Below are 24,110 nucleotides of genomic sequence, written 5' to 3' on the forward strand. Positions count from 1 at the left end.
TCAATTAGCAATGCGGTCAATCGAGATAATCCTCGAGATTTTTTCAGATCGGGTCGGCGTCCCCATTATGTAGAGTCGCTATTCGCTCGGAGGAAGCGTTCAACCTCTTCCCCGTAATCAAGAGTCATCATCATTCGCAGAACGTTACGTCCGCTCGTTCTCGCCGCCCAAGTCGCCCGTTACGGATTTCCAGCGGCTGCAATGTCTCCATTTAACAATGTTATCGTCGTTTCCGCTATCTGCCGTTCGTCGCAATTATCGCCATCATTATAGCGTAACCGAAATGCCGGTGTAACATAACACGTACGGCCGAATAGAGGGGGTCTCGCCACCCGCCTTAGACATATTCGCCACCTCGCCCGGCTCGTATACCACCCTCTTTCTCATTTTCTGGGTAATCTTGTTCGTGCCCTTCTCTTCGGGGCCCCGCGCGCGCGCGCTTCGTAATCTTCGTCATGGGCCGCCGACCAATCTGCCATAAATTCGCCGGAATGTAACATCGAGCAACGAACACGCGGGCACCCCCTTATACTCGGCACTTAACGCATTAACGCCGAGGAAAATTAGTGTAGACTCAACGTGGCGAAGAAGAAGCGCGTGAAGCGGCTATTATTTGCGATTATAGCACCTGCACTTAAAGCAGACAAATTATAGGGGTAGAGTCCGGATGACGCGATCACGCTCTGAACACATGAGGTATCCCCCCTCCGAGGACAGGAGCTGCGTGCGAATATTATCATCGTATCACTCACCGTACATTGTCGTCATCAATTAGAAATGAATATGTCGTTGTTTGCGTGCGGCAAAACGCTTGTGCTGACAAGGTGTTTTAACTCGATATTAAAGAGAACGCTCTTGGAATGATCTTTTATGGAGCGCATTTCACCTCAATCAGTAGTAATAACTTACTATATATTAAAACGGGTCGTCGCCGTTTGCGAAATGTAATTTGAGAAACATGCAGGCAGGCGAAACGTGAAGACGAGCAGCAAAACATTAATCTCGGGAACGTAAATTAATACGAGATCCTCTCGATCAAAGAGCCGGAGAGCTATTTTTCTCATCCCATTAAACGCTTATCATTTACACGACGATTTATCTGGCGTCAATGTTCTTGCCATATCCGGAGGAGGAATTAAATATTCGTGAGGCGCAACTAAGCATCAAAACCAAGATAAAGCGAGCTGAAACGATGTAAGCGATTAATCAGCCAGAGCTCCACGAGTCCCCGATCGCGCGCGACGCCCACAACGCCGATCGGGGCAATTTCTTTCGTGTGACCGCCGAAAGGAAATCCACAATATATCACTGATTACCGGCGCGGTATCCGGATAAGCGATAGACAGAATAGGACATGGTTACGTAACCCGAGGGATCCGACGTAACGGAGAAACGGCGCCATACCGACCGGACTCTCGGGACGAGGGGGGCACGATGGGGTATCGGTAGGATCGGACGAGAGAACTCGTCGGGAGAACCAAGACCTCCGATCCGACTCGGCGTTCAAATCGGCCGCCCGGATTCGATTCGACGCGGCTTTAGGTCGCTGTGAGAAGCTCGGAGATCCGGCCACGACCGGCTTACTGCGCGTACGTGTGTGTGCGCGTTAAATAAGTCGCGGTTCGACGTGGAGCAGCGCGGTTACCTCGTTAGAGGTACCCAAGCCGCGGGAAGTTCGGCTATCGCGTTACGCTGTCCGGCCCTCCGTGTCGGAAGGTATTCGCGTTTGTTTTGTCGCGAGCTCGCGAACAGTGTGGGGCGGCAGAGCGGAATTCTCCCCGCGGGCTCTCGCAGCAAACTTAATTTACCCACAGCCACCATTTTGCCTCAAGAGCGGTGGTGAAGCGCTGCGAGGGTGCTACCGAGAAGGAAAGAGATCGTCCGCCCTCTCGATCGCTATACTCCTTGGAAAGAAATAACCGCGAAACGGAGACTTCCCTTTCTCGATGAGGCGTCGATCGTATCGAGCGGTTTATTTCGAGCTTCCTTTATCGGGACTCTACGATCTTACGCTTTGAGAGACACTGCCTGATACTGGGAGGAAATTGGCACGGGATAAAAGAGATATCCGTTGCATGTGCCAATTTTTTACCCGCCCCTACGGGCAAGAGTTTTCTGTACCGTACGGAGTTCCTATCCCCAGAGCCAAGGAATTACTCAAATAGATTGAGGGATTTGTACGACGGGAAATATGGAATCGATTAATTACCACTTTTTGCCCGGCCGCGACGGGGCTCTCTTGTATCCAGCCAAATAGATTTAAGGATCTCCCGAATATTAGAGGTATCACGCGCCAATTAATAATTATCCCCTTCGGGCAATCAAACCAAGCGGTTAGTTCGATTTTGGATTTCACGATGAAAAAATTTACACGCTGCATATTGTAATACCGAGAATATTGTGTGTAATGCTGTCAATATTACAGAATACTCGTAATACCGTAATGTTGATGATATCGCAAATAATGATTTATTTAAAGCCGTGGTTGTTTATTCTCATTAATCCCAAACGAATCGTTGCATTAATTAACGTCGATTACAGGGCCGCGTTATAATTACCACGACCGAATATTCTTCAGAATATTCAATTCGAAGCTGTAAAATTCGCTGAATCCAAAAGCGAATGGCGGAGGGAGATCCATCGCAGAGTCACTCGCAGATACATCTGTACTTATCAAAAACAATGACAGTCGCGCGCAGGAACGAACACGCCGTGAACGAGTGCACGTGGATGGCGGAGGGGAAGGGTCAGGGGTGCAAATTCAGCGTTCGGGATGAAAATGAAAGGAAGAGTGAATCGTCGATCGGATCGGATTGCCGCGATTCGCCGATCGGCGATTGCGAGCATCGACGGATCAGTTCGAGAGAGGAGAGAGAAAGCGACAGAGAGACGGGAAGAGAGAAAGAGGAGGACAGAGGACGACGACAAAACTCCGCTCTCACCGTCGAGCAGTTACGGTGGCACGGCCTTCGGCAGGCAGGATATATCGGCGAGAGAGCGATGGATTAAAAGCTGCAAGAGATCCCCACCTTTCGCCGGCTTGTCCAGGGCATAGGTAGACAGAGAGGAGAGCGAGAGAGAGAGAGAGAGAGAGCGCCGCGTCGCGACGTCCCGCTCCGCTCTGCGCGCCAGCTAATCGATACACGCGCGCGCGCCACGCGAGAGAACCAGCGAGTGCGAGCGAGGGCTGTGCGAGCGCAGCGCGAAAGAGGGTCGGAGAGCGAGCGGAGGGTGTCTAGGTGTTATTTTATCCGGGGTCTCTCTCTTCGTGCGGGCGCACGGAGAAAGAGAGCGAGAGAGACGGAGTCGAACCGGGGGAAACCACGTTGGAGGAGAGGAGGGGAGCATGGCAAAGGGGGGACCCCGGGAACGAACGCCCGGCGGCGCGTGTGCGCCTAATTGACGAATTCCGCCTGGAAATTTTTGCCGCGCCATACGCGCGCCTGATAGACGCGCGAGTGCGCGCCGTAATAACCGCGATCGCGGCCGAAAGTCCAATCATAGGCAACGAGGTCGGCAATGAGAACGTCGAGTGCGAGGACGACAATCCAATCCGCGAGACGCCCTGCCGTTGCAATCGCGATACCACGCGAAATTGCATCGCATCGCGCGCATGCCGGTTTATCTAGCGCGCTAACGAGCGCCGCCGTTCGTTCCTTTTCATTATCGCGGTAAACTTGCTGCCTCGTTTCTCTCTTTCCCCTATCCGTCGTTTGTGCGAAATGTTCGCGGGTATATCGCTGTAAAGAAGTTTATTAACCCGCGACGCGCCTGCGAGGTAACTATGTAAGGGAACTGTCGGCGCTCTTGCGAGAGAGAAGGCAGAAGGGAGAATTTCTACAGTCATGCAGCGCGAGTTTTACCGGTGTGCAAAATTCAAGCAAGACGCAAACCAGGTCGAGTCTACTTCCGCTGATATATCGTAGGATTAAGCAAAATTAGTTTAAAATATGTCTGGTAGAGAGATTGTATGTCATACTTTAAGTGACATGTGCCAGTAACTTAAACAGAACATTTTCTTGCTATATGTCGATATATCGATATAAAAGATAAGTACCGGAAATTGAATTATCAAGATTTATTCGAATCTGAAATATTCAATATTCAAGAATCTTTCGTTAATTCTCAATATACTTCGATCACTGCCAGCATCTATAGTACTTAACTATAAGTATTATATATCTCTAGATCTAAGTTCCATTGAAGTTGATTGAACATGATATAAAGTTCTTAAAAGATCTGTCATAATGATAGTATCTAATATGCTTTAAGTCAATAAACATCGATTAAGTCTCGAGAATTAATAATATTGACTTGATTTTTAGAAAGCTGAATAATGGCATAGAGATACATTACAATTATACCGGATTCAAATTGAATGCGATAAAACCAATTAGATGTGAATCGCTATAAAATCGCCATGCGCTCAACACAGTTGCTCGCAGTATTAAATAAATCCGTATAATCCACCATTTCCGAACGAGGTCGGACAACTAAATTGCATGTGGGAGGCGGCTCGTAAAGTGCGTAATAAAATGTGGTAAATAATTACCACCGCGCGCGCACGGCTCATTGTTAATGTTAAACAGTTCGATGCTCGCTGCGGTAATTCCGCGCGGGGAAGGGGAGCGAGCTAACCGAGGCTAACCCGCGAAATTCGGGTTTCCTTTCGAAATTTCGTCGGACAGGAACCGTGCGTTATCGTGCCTGTTTGTACAGATGTCAGGCCAAACTACACGGAACCCTTACCCCAGACCCGACGACGCGCGGAAAATAGCCGAAAAAAGGTTCCACTGAGAGGTGTAGCTGGAACAAAGTCGGAGAGGTGCCATTTGCTCCGTGTTACAACATTTGCCATGGCGATACATTCGTTAGCGTGACTTTTTCTCGACGGTAAAATCAGAAAAATGCATCGCACTTCGAAAATAAACAAGGTAGATAATTCTGAAAGATAAAACTCACGATACGAAAGGCCACGCGTACAGGCACTCGCGGTGCATTCGACCACAACGGATGTGGCGTGTGCCCGATTACGTCACTGTGATGAACACCGGGTGATGCGCACAGGGTGATGCGACAGACAGAGAAAGACAACCGGAGAATTATCATAAAGTTTTCCGCGAGCGAACGCAGGGGTGAAATCGCGCGACAAGATTATAGATTCCGCCACCGTCGAATGTCGCGTCAGGGAAAATCGCGCCATTGTTCGGCGCGGCGATGCTATCGGAGTGACTCGGGGCGTTCATTGCCAAAATTTTGTCGCGCCTGGCAGAGATGCGGGCGGGAGGAAATATACGGCAATGTGAAAGAAGGAAGGGAAGATTTATGAACACGTCGCACACATTTCGCGTTACATCTAAAAATGCGCGCAACGAATATCCGTATATTTAAATATACTCACACGATATATTTGCGCGAACGGCCGCGGACCTGTCAAGGTAAACTGCGGAGTGCGCTCTGCATACCGCCTTCGCTTTACGTGATATGCATATTTGCCGTGAAACGTACAAGGAACGCAATAATCATTTCCGAATCCCCGAATGGCGATTTGCGCCATTTACACTGCGAAAGGCTGGAAATAAAGAAAGAAGTTGTGCGCGAGTCGGCCCGAATCTCGCGGCCGGTCCTAACGGGAAAATAATACTGGATTTGGGCGCGAGTTAACAAAAGAGCGGTTCGCCTCTCAAAAGGAACTGCGCCGCGGCGAACTTGTCAAACCGGCGAGCGGGCGGCACGTGTTGTAAAGAGCGCAAGGTTATAACCATTTAATAGCCGGGCCAATAATGAGGAGGGGTGCCCGGCTGTGTTCGTAGCTCGTAGTAATATGGATCGGGTCGAGAAAAAGTGTAGAAACGGGGCGCGAGGAGCGGAGCCGTGAAAGAGCCTGGTTTTCGAATGTCGGCCCAATGACGAGGGGTCTGCGGGGCACGGGAGCGGGAGCAGGAGAAAACACGGGGGTCGGACAGATGTATGCACCACGTGGCGCGGTACGTGTCGGAGGCGCAGAAAATGGGGTGCCCCCCTCAACAGTCCATTCGTTAGATCATATATAGTAAGCTCTCGCCGCGCGTTTGTTCCCGCTATACACTTTTATTCCGTTTCCTCCTCCTTGGCATGCATGCACGCGCGAGGTAACGAGAAGATCGAAGGGGAACGTAGGTACGAGTCAGCGAAAACCGATAGACTCTTTCTTACGTGACGTATAATTATTTGCGAACGGATTTTATTTAGCATAAAGGAGCCGCGCGCCCTCGTATATCGGATAAATGGGGCTGGTCGTTTCATTCGAGGTGCACAGTCACGTTTCTCGCTAATGTTACGATATCACAGAGCGCCGCGGCACACGATTATGATGTAGTAACGCAATCGACATTAATTATTTTATTATTATAAATGTATCAATTAATATCTTGGTGCTAACAAATTGTTTTATGGAATTTGCAAAGAGCAGCAGAATGAAAATAGTCAGTTAACGATTTAATAAAATTGTACAAATAAAAATCCGATCTATCTCAAAGGAACAAGCGATATTATATTATCTGGAAAAATAAAAGATAAATTCGATAAAAAGTCGTCGCTCCCACTTTTTCTTCATTATTTCTCGCTCCTTCTCCAATTTCCTTTCACATTCCCAATTGGTTTCACCGTCTCTGCATCAAATCAATTACCGTCAGAGCTATAATTGCCTGTCACCGCCTCCGTCTAGGATTTCTTACAAAGGGAACCCGTGTTCACGACTATGGGTCTTTTCGTAGTATCGGCGAAACTTCGACTTTAAGTATACTATCGACCTGTAATGTACCTCGCATCCTAATGAGAAAGCTCGTGTAAAACACTAAAACTTTCCCACCAGATACTTCAAACATTATCGCCCAGGAAAGAGTCTCATAAAAAGCGTTTTATATTAAAAGGATCCGCATTAAGTTGTCAAGAATTTTTTTACAGCCACACACATGTTAATCCCATAAACAATTTTAAGAATAATTTTTTATTAGCGGAAATGAGCTTCGCAGGAGCAACGAGATTGCTATTGCGGTGTGGAACGAGCCAACTATCGATGCACAGAGACACGCAAAGACAAGGGGGTGAAAAACGGAGGAGGCACAGTCGGAGCGGCAGCGGTGTTCATTAATCCCTCTCGCGCAGTTTTACATTTTATCGACAGGACAAACACGTCGCGACGTCACATTCGACGTTGTCGCACGGTAGCAAAATTATTATCTCAATAACCCGATGAATAATCAGCCGTTGGCGACGTTTTCGTGCCGTTTTTAACAATCACTCGTCCGTTTGCGCTCGCCCGGATGTATGCCGGGGGCTGACGAACTCAAAGTGACGTACCACTAAGAACGCATTCGACTGCGGTGACGGTCTCGATAACGCGCTCGCGAGGCGAGACAGAGACGACAGGAGACACGTTAGCTTTAATGAAGATTAAATAGCAGCGACATTATACCTATTACCACCTATTTACTCCAATTTATCTTCATTTTCTCCCGTTATTCTTCGGCGCTCTCGACTGCCGCCGCGCCGCCTCGCCCTCGAACCCGCCGCCGTCGATTCCTCGACGTCGGCAAGGTGCGATAAATACTCCGAGAGTAGATTTGATGATGTTTGAGAGGAGAATAAGCACCGTCTCCGACGCTAATCTGTCAAAAAACTTAATTGTATTCATCTCCGAGCGGATTCAGCGCTCGCGGTCGCTGGATTACCGCGCGTATTATGACTCGTCTGTACTTTAGGTACTGTAATAATGAATACCGTAAAGTCGAGAGATATCTAACTCGCGATGTGTATTTAGGAAATGGTCGGAGCTCGCATTGAGGATTCTTGTATGGGTGTTGAATCCTTTTTATATCTTGTTCTGATTCATTTATATAGAGAAGCAGTGAACAAGCGAGACCTTGATTCTACTTCACATGGGGAAAGAAATAAGATTCATGTTTTGTGTATCTTCAATCCGCAACATGTCGGAAAACTTCGATAATTATGCTGTTGGAACTCACGATTCGCCGACTTGATCTTGCTAACTTTCTTTAACTTTAACCGAACTTTCTTTAACTTTATTTCAGTTTTTCGTCGACTCTGACTTCCGCCTAAGCCAATTATAAATTTGTAAGATATGTTTAAGGAAAATGTTTCGTTGTGTCCCGCTGGAGGAGATATCTCGGATGCGAAGCTATCCGAGCTACACTATGCGCAGGATGTAACATCGCGCTTGATGCATCACGCGTCGCATCATGTCGTCTAGGGATAATCTAGCTACCAGTCACGAGGGATCATCCTCTATCGCTTTAAAAATATATCTAGGTCATCCACACGCTCGTCGTGTTTCTCGGATACACGAAAGTGACTCCTCTCGGCAACAGCTTTATACCGGAAGGGGCTCTTAATAATTCTCTAGTTGAGAAATAAATCACCGTCGTCGTGATAGATATCTACTTCACAAAAAAGCGAAACTACGCGCAAGCATACTTCACCGCGATAAATTGCTCATTGATACTGAGACTAGATATTCTATGCGTTTCGACGATGTTAACAGACGTTAAGATGAATAAGCACTTGTAAAAATACAGAAATCGTAGTAGTTGACGCGTTACTTGGAGCAGAGTTCGCTTTACAGAGAATGAATGACGTGCTTATCAAATGCTGCTGCTAGCTGGTGAAATCTCGGCGAACTTAGAGAAAGCGTGATTACGCTATCACATACATTACGAAACATAAGAAGCGGATACATGATGCATTATAATCGTAGACTGAAATGCACGAATAAAATATGGGAGAGTGGATGCAAACACTATAATGTCGAGCCTTGAAAAGTGATTCTTAAGACACCCCGAAACGGGCGAACAAAGGCGAGGATGCCGGGTCCGGAATACACCAACAGGTTCCCAGAAAGGAGAGACTCCGATGCTGCCGATGTGGCACCACGGGGGAAAAAATGGGCGCAGCGCGGCGCCCATGGTCGAGCCTTATGGGCGAGCGAGGTACTTGACTATTGTGCGTGAGCTCCCATTATAACGCGGTAAGCTATGCATTATACGCGATAGCCCGGATCGAGAAGCCGTGTCCGCCTGTCTCTCCGCGGCGTGCCGGGTCGCGTTCCGTATACAGCGAAAAGGGGGGCTCGGGTGTATGCACATGCATGTGTATGTGTGTGTGGCGATCTCCGGGGCCTATTTATATTGCGCTAGAGTCAGAGAGATTCAAGTCGACGGAGAAAGAGAAAGAGAGAGAGTAAGGGAGTGAGCGAGTGAAAGGGAAAGAGAGAAAGAGAGAACCGGTGCGAGCCACAGCAAAAACAACAAAGGAGCGCGAGAGACGACTACTCGGCGAATCTAGTTACCGAGGAAGGCGAGGTTTGCAATGCTTAAGACGCGGTGGAAAGCAACGGCGACATACCACGGGGAGATCCTCGTGTCTTTCTCTTTCTCTTCGCGCCTCCGCTTCTCCAAGAATGCGGAAAATAATTGAGTGTTCCTCTCTGGCTACACGATTTTACGAGATGAAATCAATTTCCGTACTGTATGGGGATGATTACCCGGCAAATTGATCTCTCCCTCGCCTCATGAAATGTATACAAGATCAAATCCCTCATTTTGCGAAATATTTACTGATAGCATCTCGGGGAAACTTATCGCTTTACACAATGGTTTATTGCCAATTTATCGTTAATATTCATCGTTTAATACTAATATGCCCGGCTCTAATTAGAGACTAAAAGATTCGAGATTGCCGTAAATTAATAGAAAGCTGAAATATCACTCGAGCAGATTTAGCCCCCGTTCCTGATGCACCCTCGAATATGCACAGGGAAGCCGGGCGCATTATGACGTCCGGATGATCATGGCGCAGATGCATCGGCTGAAATTTTATCGCGACGCGGTTTCAATATCCTGGAGATTCTGGGGTTTCGCGAGATAGAACAGCCGGCGCGTTCCGGTCTGCACCCCGCTAAGCACTCCCATTACGATTGCATATTTAACGTGTGCTGTCGCATAAATGCACGTTACGGATAGCTGGGCGTATTACAATAAGCAATTAACGAGCGATATCGTGTTCTATAAATTACGAGGCACGGACGCATCGGCGTAACCGATGCTCGCGTACGCGAAACGTGAAACGCACGGGTACACTCGTAACGCGCGCATTACGTAGAGGAGCGCATGTACACACCGCACACGCCAGCTCGAAATAACGAGCCTACGGAAAAGGGAACAACGCGGGAAGCGGCGAGCGCGATTCGCGCGCTGCATTATCGGGATTTTCCATTATCGTTCTTAATCTTCTGTAATGCGGCGCGCCATTTGTATTCCCCTTTTTTTCTCTCGTCCGATAATCACGTGTCTGAACGAGCGAACTCTTTCGCGCGCGAGAGAGAACGGAAGCGCCGCGCGATCGCTGTAACCGAAACGTAATGGCGATGGAAATGGTCCGATCGCGAGAAGGGAATATTAGAATATTCAATAACGCGGCAGTCGATATCGGAAATATCGCGTCGACCAGGAACACAGATGGTCCCAGTATCCGCGCGCGACATTGACTCCGGGCACTAATTCAATTTGTACGGCGCCTTTTCTCGAGATCATAATCGACATTTGCTTGTGCGCGGCGAGCGAGACGAGCGAGGATGCTGCCAGAAAGGGGGACCACGATGCGAGAGGGACGGACCCCTCGCTCGCACCGAACGACACACGTGGTGGACAACGACGCGCGGACGAAGTGCATTCTTCGCCGCAGTATAGCCAGGCATCGGTCGGTGTCGCATCGTCAGGCGCTCGTAGGTAGTAAAGCCTGCAACGCGAGGCGAGCGAATCGGTCGTTACCAACCAGCAAGCAAGCAGGCAAGCAAGCAAGCAGGCAAGCAAGCAGGCAGGCAGGCATATACCACGGACGGGCAGAGGCGAGGGTGCGTCGCCCGGGATATCGATCGCCTCTAAACAAACATGGCTCGTTTTAGTCGAAGGAGTCGACTTCTATCCCGTATAAATCACGGTTATTCCTTCCTGCGCGCGTACATACGGGGTGTCCGTTTTCGCCCGTTCTCGTGCGACACTGTCCGCTTGCTTGCCTGCGTGCTTGCTCGCTCGCTTGTACGAGTACGCTCTTGCGAGTAATGCGAGAAGCACTTGAGAAGGGCAGCTCGAGAGAGGAATATATCGGGGGCTGTTGAGGGACAGACGTCTCGCAAATGCGACAATTTTTGCCGTCAGACATCGTGCGTCCCGAGGGAGAAGCCTCCTGTTAATAGAATAGATCGAACTGCACGAACCGCGCGGACTGTCCTTCGTTTGTCAGCCGCATAAGCACTCAATTAGGAATGAAATAAAAATACCGCGGCCTCGTCGAAAGAACAAATTAATTGTTTGCAATCTAATTGTAAGATAAATACGAGAGGTACACATCGAACGCTTTGTCGTCTCGTTAAGAGCTCAACGTTGCGCAATGTAGTAATTAATCTCCATTATAAAAACTTATTTTATGAAGAGTGAAAGAAAAATGTACATGAGATTATATCATGAAGGAGAAATAGAGAGAGAGGAACTATGATGAATGGCACTTCGAGATAAGTAAATGCACTGCGCGTAAAATTACGAGGTCGTGTATAAAATTTAGAATTTTACCGTAGAGTATAAAATTACGTTCACTGTGCCACCGCACGCTCTTCTTACAGATATATCGTATTTATGCTTCAGCGATTTGTTAACTCGGCAAGTTTATCAACTAACGGTCCGTTGGAAACGTATAAATTGACATTGAAAAATTGCTTGCGCTTACTTTTCACGATAACGTAAATAGCACGAAAAAGAGCGCATCACGATCGAATAATTATAACGTATCCTGTCCAACGCATTAAACGCGTGAAAGAAGCGGATGCCGATCTCGTGTCGATTGCGATTCCTGCGCGAGCGTATATAACCGTAGGACCGCGCGATGTATCTTATCGAGTTTGATGCTCGGTACAAGATTACGTTAATCGACAGCTGCACGGGAAATAATTACAGAGCGACGGGGACGACGCTTTAATCGTGTCGCGACAATGGCTAATCCGTACTGCACCGGTTCACGCGACCGTTTGACACCGCTATCCGATCCACGAGAGCTCCCGTTTCGGCTCGACTGTCGTACCTCGCGCGAGACGTCGGTCGTCGTTTGATCCGTGCGATAGAACCCCAAGTCGTGGAATTCTCTGTGGCGAGATGCCCCCCTTTTCACAGGGATTTGTTCCGAATTTAACGAGGCTCTCTCTCTCTCTCTCTCTCTCTCTCTCTCCCTCTCTGTCTCTCTCTTGCATGAGCGAGTGATGCTACACGCCCGGTATAACCCGGACGCAAAACGTACAGGACGACGACGAAATGTCGACAGAACGCTTGGAAGACACTTACCTGCGACTGTGAGAGTGGCATTTCTGCTCGGGACGGATCCAGCTTGATTCTTCGCGACGCACCAATACACACCGCCGTCTTGCTCCTTCTTGCCGTGCATCACCCGCAGGAAGAACAGGGATCCCGTGGGTAGCAGGACCCGATGCGACTTGGCGTCGCCCGGCGACGTCTGCACAAGCTCGCCGTCCTTGTACCACTCGATCACCGGTTCGGGCTTACCCTCTGCCTTGCAGTTCAACGTCACCGGCTCATTTTTCGCGACTATTATGTCCGACGGGTGCTCGGTTATCCGCGGACTTTTCAGCTGTCCTGAAAGCAAAAAGCAAACTCCTTAGCGGAATGATCTTGGCGCTGCGTGTCGTGTCGCCACGGCGATCTAATTAGTTCGCCCTTTCAACTCGAGATATTCTCGCCGCGACGACACCCGCGGCATCGCGTTGCTCTATGTCTGATTGCACGCAATTAATTTATCTTGAGTAAAAGTAAATGGAAACGGAGGTTGATTGCACATCGCATTCGCTTGGAGTTTATTTGATCGCTCTCGCCGGATTAATAAATTTCACTTAACAAATAATCGAAAGCGTTCTTTAAGTTAATGAAACACGGAGTTGGGATTTTACTATGTAAAGTATGATTAAGTTGTGCGCGCGCGCGTGCCTCGACGCATCCGACTTTTGTTGGAACTTCTATTTACGTAATCCTTTTTTAGTTTCTCGCATCTAATATACATCTTCGTGGAACAGCGAAGTTGTCTGCATGTCTGCAAGGTCGTATAAATTTATTGGCGCGTCGCCAATATTAATCTTTCGAAGGAGCTGTTGTCTTGCCAATATTAATACCGCGAAGCGCCGCTATTTATGTACTCACGCGATCGAACGCTTTTCTTTGCTACGTGAGCGCCATGAATTTCCTTCTTGTTCCGCGTCGTCTATCCTATCTTTCTACTTTGAATTTTGAACGGCGCTGCGAAAGTTGCAGCGCGATCTCGTTAATTTTCTAACACCTCGTCGGCAATAAACCGGCTGAGAAAAGGAAAATTAAATCCGGTTTTAACCCGTTTCATTTTTAACTACAGTCTCATAAAGTTTTCAGTGTTTAATGCACGTTGTGAATACAACATAAACACTCTGGAATTATGCAGAACGGTAGGGCTTGCGTTCACGTAATAAAAAAATATGTTAATGCGAGTCGTAATTTGTACCGGAGCACGATGATATTAAATCTACGTAAACTCGATTCGACATGTTTACGAGTCGCCGCAATTAGCAGCGATATAGAATCGCATTACTAGGAATTAATTCAAATAATGCAGGACATTCGCGACGCATATGGAGATCGCATTTCTAGCATTAATTAATTTTAATTTAATTATTCTCGTTTTTACGCGCGGCCGATGGAAGCGATTTATTGATAAACGCGATATAACATTTTCGTAAATGCGGTGCAAACAAATCATAAACCAATTTGCCGTGACGTTCGGTGTAACGCTTTACGGCTTGACTAACATTGCACAGCATCGCGCAATGACGTATTATAAATGACAAACGTACGAATTATGCATCAGAATGACTCTAATAATTCGACAGCAAATAGGATCGAAAAACCAGAATTATTATATTCAATTATATGTTCCACACATTTGCTGTTAACAGTTGCTAATTCCATATGTTTGACAGAAATATGGAGAATTTCAGAAGCTCGGTCTGCGATAGAGTTTGCTGATGCGCGAAAACTCCAGCCGAGTAATTTCCTAAATGAATATGATTCTCCATTCCCAGACGGGACATAAATAAATAAGATTCATAACTATTGCTGGATAAATATGATATCGCTAAATAATTTAGCATTTTTCAAACCGCTGCATACCACGGCGGGGAATCGCGGCATTTGGCGAGGAACGGCGACGGCATTCCCGACAGAGGCTCGTCGTTTACGCGCGCCGGTCGGCCAATAATTTCGAGGCAATTTTTCGCCATTCTCTCCACCAGCTACCAGGGATCGCGTACATACGCGTGTCCGCGTGTGTCGGCGCGCTTTTGACGCACGCACGCACGCACACGTCGCGCGCGCTGCGCGAAAGTCGTGTGTGCGCGGCGCGGGTGTCCTATTTAGATAACTGAATTATGGATGAATTATTGGCCGCCGGTGTGTACGTAGTGCAGGTATATAATTTGATAATATCGCCGCCTCTGGCGTCCTATCTCAGCGCCACGAGATTTCGGCTCGGCGTGGTATATGTCGCCCACCCTGAACGTCCATATGCATTATGCGTGAGCGGCGTATACAACGTGCATGTAGTACGTGAGCGAGCGACGTTGCACCGTCGCGTCGCGTCGCGTCGCGTCGGTGTGAGCGGTGCAGGCAGGTATTAGTCATCGATAGTGGCTCGGATTACCTGTGGTTACACGCATTATTAGATAGGCGCGCCGCACCGTGCTTGCCTAGTCCGGGAAATTCCTCCGCGAAGTGTCTGCTCGCCCGTGCGTTTGTCTCGATCGAATCGAGCGAGAGGAAAAGAACGCCGATCTTATGGCTTTTGCATAGAGGGGGGAGAAGGAGCCGATAATCAAGGACAATAAATAAGCAAGAGAGAAGGTTTTTTTTATAGAGAAAATAACGTGCCAAGATACAAAACGCCCGATGTATCAGAATAATTTATATGATATTGTAATGTAAAATTCAATTGTTATCGCAGTTTTAACTTATAATTATTTAAATCACAAAGTAAAAAAGACAGTTATATTAATATAAATACTTATTACTTATATATAAAAATCTTGAAAGTCTGAGATTTTATATAAAAATAACATTTGGCTTAATTTGAATATGTCACGCCATTATTAATCCAATTATTTCTACGAGGTCAGCAGAGGTATATTCTCTCGGTCAATAAGTGAATAAGTAAAAAACGGCCGAGAAACGAAGGAAGGTGACGAAGCAAACTGTCAGGTATACCTTCTATTAGCCATTATAAAGAGAACGTTCTTTTTTATTACAGCAATATAATCTCGCTCGTGTAAGAAACTGAGAACCCTGCTGAAATCAATGCACAATGGATGATGAAAAAGGGGTACAGTAGCAGAAGAGCGTACAAGAGCTCATTTAGTCTCAGCAGCGCAAAAGATCACACGATATCCGTGACTACACGGCTTACAATCGAACGATTACAATCTACCGATGTGAAAAACTGGCATTTAACTTAAAAATTGGAAAAAATAAAAATTGATTTCGAATATTTTGTCCACGTCCCGTTTCTGCTCTATGTATCGCCCTTCGTTTTATATGTAGCTCAAAGGCTAAAAAAAATACAAAATGGTTATAAAAAAAAATGCACAGTGTCCAATTATAAAGTATCTGCATTTTATTGAAATAATTCAAAAAATAATTGTTTGTGTACGTTTGTGGCTGTATATTGTTTCTGTGTATCTTATATTATTTCGAATCTATATAAAATTTTTTAAATTTAGACTAAAAAAGATAACTTGATCAGTCTTAGAACTCTGTTATTACTGAATCGCATCGCGCTGGAGATTGTAACTTTCGCCTATAGGTTTCTGCGAGAGTCTATTCAGAATCTTCTTCATTAAATTATAAGCAATAATCTCTTGACACAGAGATAGTGCTCGATCCACCTTCGGTACCAACAGTAAAATCAAGCATATAATTTTGATGATTAGATAGCAATTGACCCGGCCTTTACGTCCCGGCAATTTGCACCATTTGCTCGGCGCTCGCGCCTTGTAAGCAAGATACGAGGAGAGGTTCGCACTGTTTGCAACTCATTATCATACCAGTTTCCACTTTTGCTATCACTAGGGCACGCCGCGCGTGTGAGTACGCCGTAAGAGAAGGCAAACCGGGCGGCGTCATATTCGCTAGTCATTCGCCTCGTTCCCGTGGTGTGTTCACCCAGCTCTTTTGCGTGCTCGTCGCGCAAGGTTAACGCAAACAGAGCACCAACCTTTCCGTACTTTATTTAAACGAACGCGAATAAATTATTCATGCAAAGTACAAGCGATTTTTAGGATCCTGCTCTTTTCCCAATACCGCGCGTGTCCATCGCAAAAAATCAAACACCAAACGAGCTCTTGCGACGCATGCAGACTCGAAAGTCCGACATTTCAGAAAGTAAAAATTGCTTATTTATCACAATTATCGTCTCAAATTTATGCTTAACCGCGCCTTCGTTACATACGTTACATTTAATTACACCTCATTTCCATGGAGCATTTAAAGACTTACAATCGTATCGCGATTTGCATATTAATGCTCCGACGTGTTTCTCTTCCCCTCTCTTTCTCTTCAATTTAATAACTTTCTTAAGCCTGTAAAATTTGAACCGGAGATCCGAATGTGCTTGGGATGTCGAATGTCGCTACTAACATCGGTTAGACATCCGGTGGCAAGGCTAGGTACACACGCTTAATCCTTTGCTTGAATTATTCAGAGGCGCATGTTGCGGCAGTAACATGCACCGGGCATCTCCAGAAAAGAAACGGATACCCGCTTTATATGCAAACGAAACTAAATACGTTCGCGTGGTCCCGTCCCGTAGGAACGTACGCGGACGAAGCAGCACACTTAACGACACGTTCCTATCGCGCCCAGAGAAGAACACGACGGTCGCCTAACGAAAAAGTTCTCGTCAATTTTCCGGATTCTCGGTATCTCGGAATCCGTGATATACCAACATGTGTAATGGCCGCCATTCCCATAATCGGATTTCTGTCGCGCGAACGCTCGCGCCGCTCGATATCCGTAAATCAGCGCGGCGCTAGGCTGTGCCAACGGTGCAGCAGATTTATATTGGTCACGTATGCGTGTACGCGCCGTTACGTTCATCGATAAATGCATCCACGAATCGTTAAAATGGATGAAATTTATTTTGACGTGAGATACCGACTCGACCGTTTGTGTGAAGGAGCGCGCCGGATTAAAATTTCACGTGATAAACACTCTATTTTGGTAAACAACCGAATTAGTAAACTAGAACTATAGTAAAGAATTGAGAGCAATCTTCTTATACATTCGTCTGTACAAGTTATATTTAAACGTTAAAATCGTATACCGTGGCGACTAAATTTGTCACGATCCGCGTGACTGCTTCAATAATTTATGCATCAATGACCGAGTTCAACGGCGTTAACCGATTATGCGCTTGATGCAGGGTCGTTGTATCTACTGTATAGACACACTCCAGTGTCTATAAAGACGTCTCTGAGGAGAGATCAATTGGCCTTCCGAGATTCGAAGAGAGAAATGCATCGAGAAGTTAATGGAACTTTAACCAAATTATGATAGTTGACAGATATTTATTGAAACTTTTTTCGATTCTCTCGATCTTTTTTCTTTGAGATTATTTCGTGATAGCAAAAGTAGTTGTCACATCGGTGTCGATACACGAAGCATGAGCAACATTGATCTGTTTGTGTTTATTTTTCAGAACACGAAAAGTAAATGCTGTTCTATTCAGTGGTAGATAAAATCTAACACTGATTAGGTGTACGTTACAAATTCTACGCGAGTACCTAGCCCCGTAAAAATGAAGGGTTCAAAGCGCGCGAGAAATTGAACACGAACCTGATTCATAGGTCTCTCGCGTACGTGCAACAACAGCACAACAACTTGCCGACTTGGAAAACCCGCGCGTGAGTGTATGCGCGCGTTGTTCATTTCCTCCTCCATTTCCGATGGCGCCATTTAAATCGCAACTGCCCTAACTAACTGGAAATCGAAGTCCCATGCCGCGTCCCCGTCCTCAAGGGGTATGTTCGACAAAATGTATGTGTGTGTGTGTATATGTGTGCTGTGTCTGTGCGAGAGAGCGAGATAGAGAGAAAGCGTCGGAGACCCATTTGCCACCGAGTTTGATTTGTCCCAAACGAGCGCGCGAGAGGAAGACTCCTGCCTATTGGCATTAATATATACGAGAAATTGCCCGAGAGAGCCAACGAAAATCGATGGGCACCATTAAACCTAACAAAGAACCGCGCGCGCGGTCGCCCGCGATCGCGCAATTGCACGAGCGCGGAATAATGTAGTTTTACACAATGGAAACACGGAATGAAATTTGCAATTATAAACGGATCCATCGTTTATACCCTCATTTCGCATCGGCCGTATTGTACCATCCATCATTTACATTCGCGCCAGATATCAACTGTGATATGTAAACGCGATATTCGCCTCACGTACATATCAAGAGAGAAAAAAAACAACTTTAACTTTGATTTTGCTAAATATCTGTATTTTATATAGTCTGCAATCGCAAAACGAACATAAAATTTTCAATTCTATGGGTTTGAAACAAATACGTATCCCCGGGAGATGAACAGGAGGCGAAGTGTTGAGAGGACAAATGGGAGAAGACTGCACAAAGCCCTTTTACAATTTTAATTTTTTGATATTTTGTTAGAATATATGAATCCTTTTTTTACGAAATATACAGAATTATCCCACGTTGAAATATCGAATATCAAATACAAGTAGTTTCCGCGATTCGGATAATAATCTCGTGAAATCAAATCCAGAGTAATATAATGTATCAATTTTGTTTAGTGATAACGATTTCTCTGATTACATACATACCGATATATACCCGTATACGATATATACTCAGAATGCTAACGTTTCTGCGTCATCTCGTTTGTACGCCGCAATCGACTTTTCTCCAATACGATTTTTAATTCCGGCGCTCGCCGTCCCGTTGAAAACTTTATTTTCCACCCCTACGCTGTTCTCTCTCCACGCGCACTCGGCGTAATTACATTACACCTACGTCGCAACAGATGTCATCACCGTTGATCTATTAAATAACGTGATTTATGGGACGGCGTTCTCCCAGTATCTCGCATGCACTCAGATGCTTTCTCGTCCAGCTCGGCTCGGCTCAACCAATTCGACTCGATTCAACTCGACTCGACTCGACTCGACTCGACTCGACTCGACTCGACTCGACTCGACTCGACTCGACTCGACTCGACTCAACTCAGCTTGACTCAACTCGACTTGCCAGCCCTTTTTCGCGCGTATCTCACTGGCCCTATCGCTGTTCCCTCGCCAGGGGCTCCGCGTGCGCGATTTTCTTTTGTTCGCCGCGCGTCGTGTAGAGAGAAGGAAAACAATGGTGGTGTTCGCGGCGAAATTAAAACCGCCTACGGACTTTTCATATTTCGTCGACGAGCGGCAGCGGCTGCGACGGCGATGGCGGCAGCGTGCGGAGTCTTCGCTCATGGCTCTTTTGCGCTAAATCGCCCCGAGGCGTTTCTCGTTTCATTTCAACTCCCCGCGTGTATCAACCAAGCGCTGGGGCGTCGAGAACTGCACACGACCGATATACGGAGTGTCCCCTCACGCTTTTCTCCACGGATGCTTTCAAGATTTCTCGAATCATTTTCCAACTATATCGAATCTTTGAATTACGTATGTAGTTCTAAAGATTAAAAAAAATTTTATAAATTGTTAAATTTTGTAGTATATCGATAATATCGAAATATAATAATATCGAAAAGTGTATTATTTATTGTTTATTGAATTTTAAGCAGCACTTTAGAAATAATACTTTTTATAAGTTATTTCTAAAAATAAAGAGAAATATATACCCCGAATCATAATTCCAGTGGATATGACAAATATTTATATTTTCTGAACGCTTCAAACAACTCAGTCTCATTTGTTTATAAATTTTTGAGTTATTTCTAATTAATGGAATTCAGTTTTTTTACGATAGTAAAATATTTAGAAAAAAAGGATAACTAATTGATTTATCTGCATGGAGAGTTATTCATGTTTCAGCCAAATATTTTCCATCGTATCGCGTTACGCTCGTTTCCTCGCAGCAAGAAATAGATATCCCGAAAATGTCAGATTTCGTTAATAAAGCACGATTTATCGTATTTAGTTGATTTGTTGCCGGAAGGCAGTGGCGATTCACCCGATGGAGGGTTGTTTCGTCCGCTACAATAGAGCTCTTCAGGTTTACCGTCGGGATAAAAACCGAATTCATCTCCCGCGGCGAATGCATGGCGCCGACCGCGGTGCTGAGTCGGGGAATATCCGTCCGACAGGAAGGAATTGCGTATGCGACTCCCGACAGCCGCGGAGACGTAATATTCTCATTGTCGGTACGTAACAGGCGCCGGGCACTTCCGCGCGTTTTACGCTGCGAGGAACGGCAATCGATAACTTTTTAAAGCGGATAGGCCGTGCGCGCGGACGTACAGGAAGAAAGAACACCGTCATAAAATATATTCGACATCTCCGTACTGCGGATCCAAACGCATGGGGTACGTTGCTACATCACTTTACGTATCCATAGCAGTATCGCGTACTAGGTTTGCGAATTCAATTCCGAATTCCCGGCGTACCCCGATATTTGGATATCGCTGCAAGTCGCCTCTGATATTGGAATATTTGGATGATTCGAGTGACTTAAATTCTTAGAATCGCGTGCCAACGGTATTTTATCATTTTTGTCTCGCGGATAGGCAGAACATTGTTTTCAATTTTCAAAACGTGCATTGCGAATGTTATACTTGCCGGTCATATCTATAACATGGTTAATAGATACATATAATTCCAAAAATGTAGACTGGGAAATATAGGAATCCCTGTTATTAATCGAAAATCTGAGAGTCACCCTCTCTCTCTCTCTCTCTCTCTCTATTTAAAATAAAATATTAAATTAAAATATGGAATTTGCAGTATCTCGGACTCGGTGATAAATTCGTGATTAAAATGAAAGCCGAGGCACCCCATAGATGGACAGTTATGTATTACGGTGAGCCGAGTCGACACGAGCCAACATTAATCCCCGAATAATGATACGCGCGTGTAGCGAGTGTTTTTCCAACGGCTGTCGGCGTTGCTGGTCTTAATAGCCATTCTATCCGTAGTACGTCCGATGACTTGGCGTATGGCGTCACGACCGCGATGTCAGTATTGATTTACCGTCGGTTTGGTGGCTCTGACTCGCTATTTCTCTCTCCATCTCTGCCTGGTCGCTCTCCTCTCCACTGGCTCTCCGGCGCTTATCATTCCCATTCGCTCTAATTCGCCATTTCCTCCCTTGTTCTGCCGCGGGGAAGAGAGAGAGCTCGAGGAGGGAAGAGAGGCTAAAGAAAGGCCGGGGCAAACCGGCCGTTAGATCGATTTACAGAGGGAAGGAGGACACACTCGAAGAGTGCGCTCGCACAGATTGGCAACGGGTTATTTCTCTTCCTCTCTTTCTCTTCTCTTCTTCTCTCTTCATCTTTCGCCTCCGATGCTCGATGATGGCGATAGCGGCTACCATAGACGGAGGAATAGTTGCGCGATGACTCGGCGCGCGCATTTCACGCGCGCGTGAGCCGAAAGAAAGAGACGCGAAGACCGACTCGGCAGCTAAATGCGTGCATACGTGCGTGCAGGCGGGCATGCGTGCGTGCGTACGCGTGCGAGCGGCCGCACGTGTGCGTGCGCGTGGGTGCGCGCCGGGGAATCGCAGGGTGGCAGAGACGGAGAGAGATCTCTCTCGGCAAGCTTCCAAAGGATCTTTTGCCTCAGAAATACTCAATTACGGTGGCTGCCGGTAGTTTAGCGTGATTTTAATTCGGTGGTGGCTCTCGGTGGCCCCCGGGTAGTTTTAGTTCCACTTCTCGATCGTTATCTTCTTTTGTGCGCGGAAATTATTACGGTCGCACGACCACCGTCGCCTGCGCTAACGAACAGGCTGATTTCCCGAGACGAAAAAGACGGCGGTACAGTATACGTCGTGCATTGCGTTTAATTAGATTTAGAATCTATTTCAAAGATAGCAAGAGGTACGTTTTCGAAAAATTGTCAGCCACATAGCGGGTTTTACCTGAATTAATTATTGAATATAATAATTGTGATAATATAATATACGTATAATGATTCAAATTACTGTTATAAATTAATTCATTATTAGATAACGTATATAATATTCGTATATAATATCAACTGTGCTAAATGCGAACCATAATAAATCGAATGTTTATCGTAATAAATCGATAACAGATAATGAACTTTGTGCAGAATATTCTTTGCGAAATATCAAAATAATTTTTCCTCTCTATTGGAATTTAATTTAGTATCAAAATGTTAGTGTCGCTAAGAGCGACGTTCGGAATTTTTACGGAAAATACTACAGTCCCGAACAGCGAAGCTCTTCTTTCAAGTATCATGTCGCACGATAGCCCTGGGCTATCGTGAAAAGAAACTGAGATATTTACACTCAAAATTTCCTACTGGTGAAATGCGGCTTGACGTGCTTCGCATGGCAACAGGGCCACTTGAAGGTATAATTATACGTCGTGTACTCGCAATTGCGTTCTCCGCAAGAAAAGCGAGCGCAATCTTTTAATACTTGACGTTGATTAAAGTCACAATTAAAGGTACGGTTAAATCTTCGGTGAAATCCTTTCGAAATTAATTGAAAAATAGAGAAGGAAGATTTCCTCATCTACTAATACCCAGCTATATTCATTTACGAGATATCGTTATCTACAGCACCAGAGTACGAGATAGAAAAGAGGAGAGAGAAAGAGAGAGAATCCATCGCGCAACGATTCATTGTACTTTGGCTGACGGTATCACGCAAATGATTAATCGGAATATTGTTTTACATCGTCGAATACGTGCGTCACAAGTCGCGCGCTATATACGCGTAAAAAACTGCTGAACTCCGGTCAAAAGAACTCAAAGTGGCGGCCGATATCCAGCCGGTATCGATTATCGATGCCCACTATACGGGCTTCGAGGTACTCGTGCCCGTACTCAATTGCGTATTACGAATACCGATACTCCGACTGCGTATTATCAGTACCCGGTATGCGCTTCGAGAGCTTTAAATCCGTGCTCAAGTCCATCGATCGCGAAGCCGATAGCGGCTTCGAGACATGACAAAGTCGACGCACCTAATACGCGGTGAAATAACAAGCGAGAAGCGACGAATTGAGAGGCAGTATGCGCCTCGAACATCATGTATGATTAGAACCGCGATATGAACAGCATAAGCAAGCGCTTCGTACCAGCGCACGGATGTATTATCGCGGAGTTTTCCTTCCTCTATCCGTTTCTACACAGATTAACGTACTCTTATTTCTACGAGTATTCTTATATTTGTATCAACGTGCATCTCTCGTTGTCGTATCTCCGTGTTGCGCTACAACTCGACGTACGCTAACGATCGCCACGGCGAAATCACCCGGTATAAGGAGTAGTCACGTTCCAAGGAGGGTGCACAGTTGCCGTTCGTACGTTCATCTATAAGAAGGAATCTCGCAACGGGCACCCTTCGGAACTCTCCTTCGACAGGGTCGCCGAAACTTATAAAAAAAATAAGACCATTTCACAAGGGGTGAAAGCAACGCACACGATCGTTTCCCGGGCCTTCGTTCCCGCCGCCACCGCGCGCAAGGGAGCTCATCTCGTCCCTTCCGACCCACGCCGAACCTCCTCCCTCCCCCCGCTTCCTCACTTCTCTTGCACCCTCTCGCCCTCTTTTCCCGTGCGCGCGCACGCATACACCTGTACCTAAAATGGCGATGGGTAGAAAGAAGCCGTCTGTCTGTCTTTCTCTTTCTCCCTTCGCATTTCTATCTCCGTCACTCTATCTCGCCGCCCCAGAAGAAATTGTCTTACGAGGCGCTCTTATCGATCGTGCGTTTTCCCCCTTGCGATTCTCTTCTCGCACCCCACATCTTCGGCCCTTACGGCCGAGAA

At 46.3% G+C, this 24,110-nt stretch overlaps 1 protein-coding gene across 1 annotated transcript in view; it reads right to left on the reverse strand.

Annotated features, from left to right (window-relative positions):
* Positions 1 to 24,110, reverse strand: part of LOC105274831 (roundabout homolog 2) — a 90,937-nt gene that overhangs the window by 55,296 nt on the left and 11,531 nt on the right. Inside the window, exon 2 of the mRNA XM_011331275.3 lies at positions 12,387 to 12,695. Coding sequence (XP_011329577.2) covers positions 12,387 to 12,695 — 309 coding nt within the window. The remainder of the gene's footprint in view (positions 1 to 12,386; positions 12,696 to 24,110) is intronic.

Source organism: Ooceraea biroi, chromosome 8 (assembly GCF_003672135.1).
Source record: "Ooceraea biroi isolate clonal line C1 chromosome 8, Obir_v5.4, whole genome shotgun sequence".
NCBI classification, from domain to species: domain Eukaryota; kingdom Metazoa; phylum Arthropoda; class Insecta; order Hymenoptera; family Formicidae; genus Ooceraea; species Ooceraea biroi.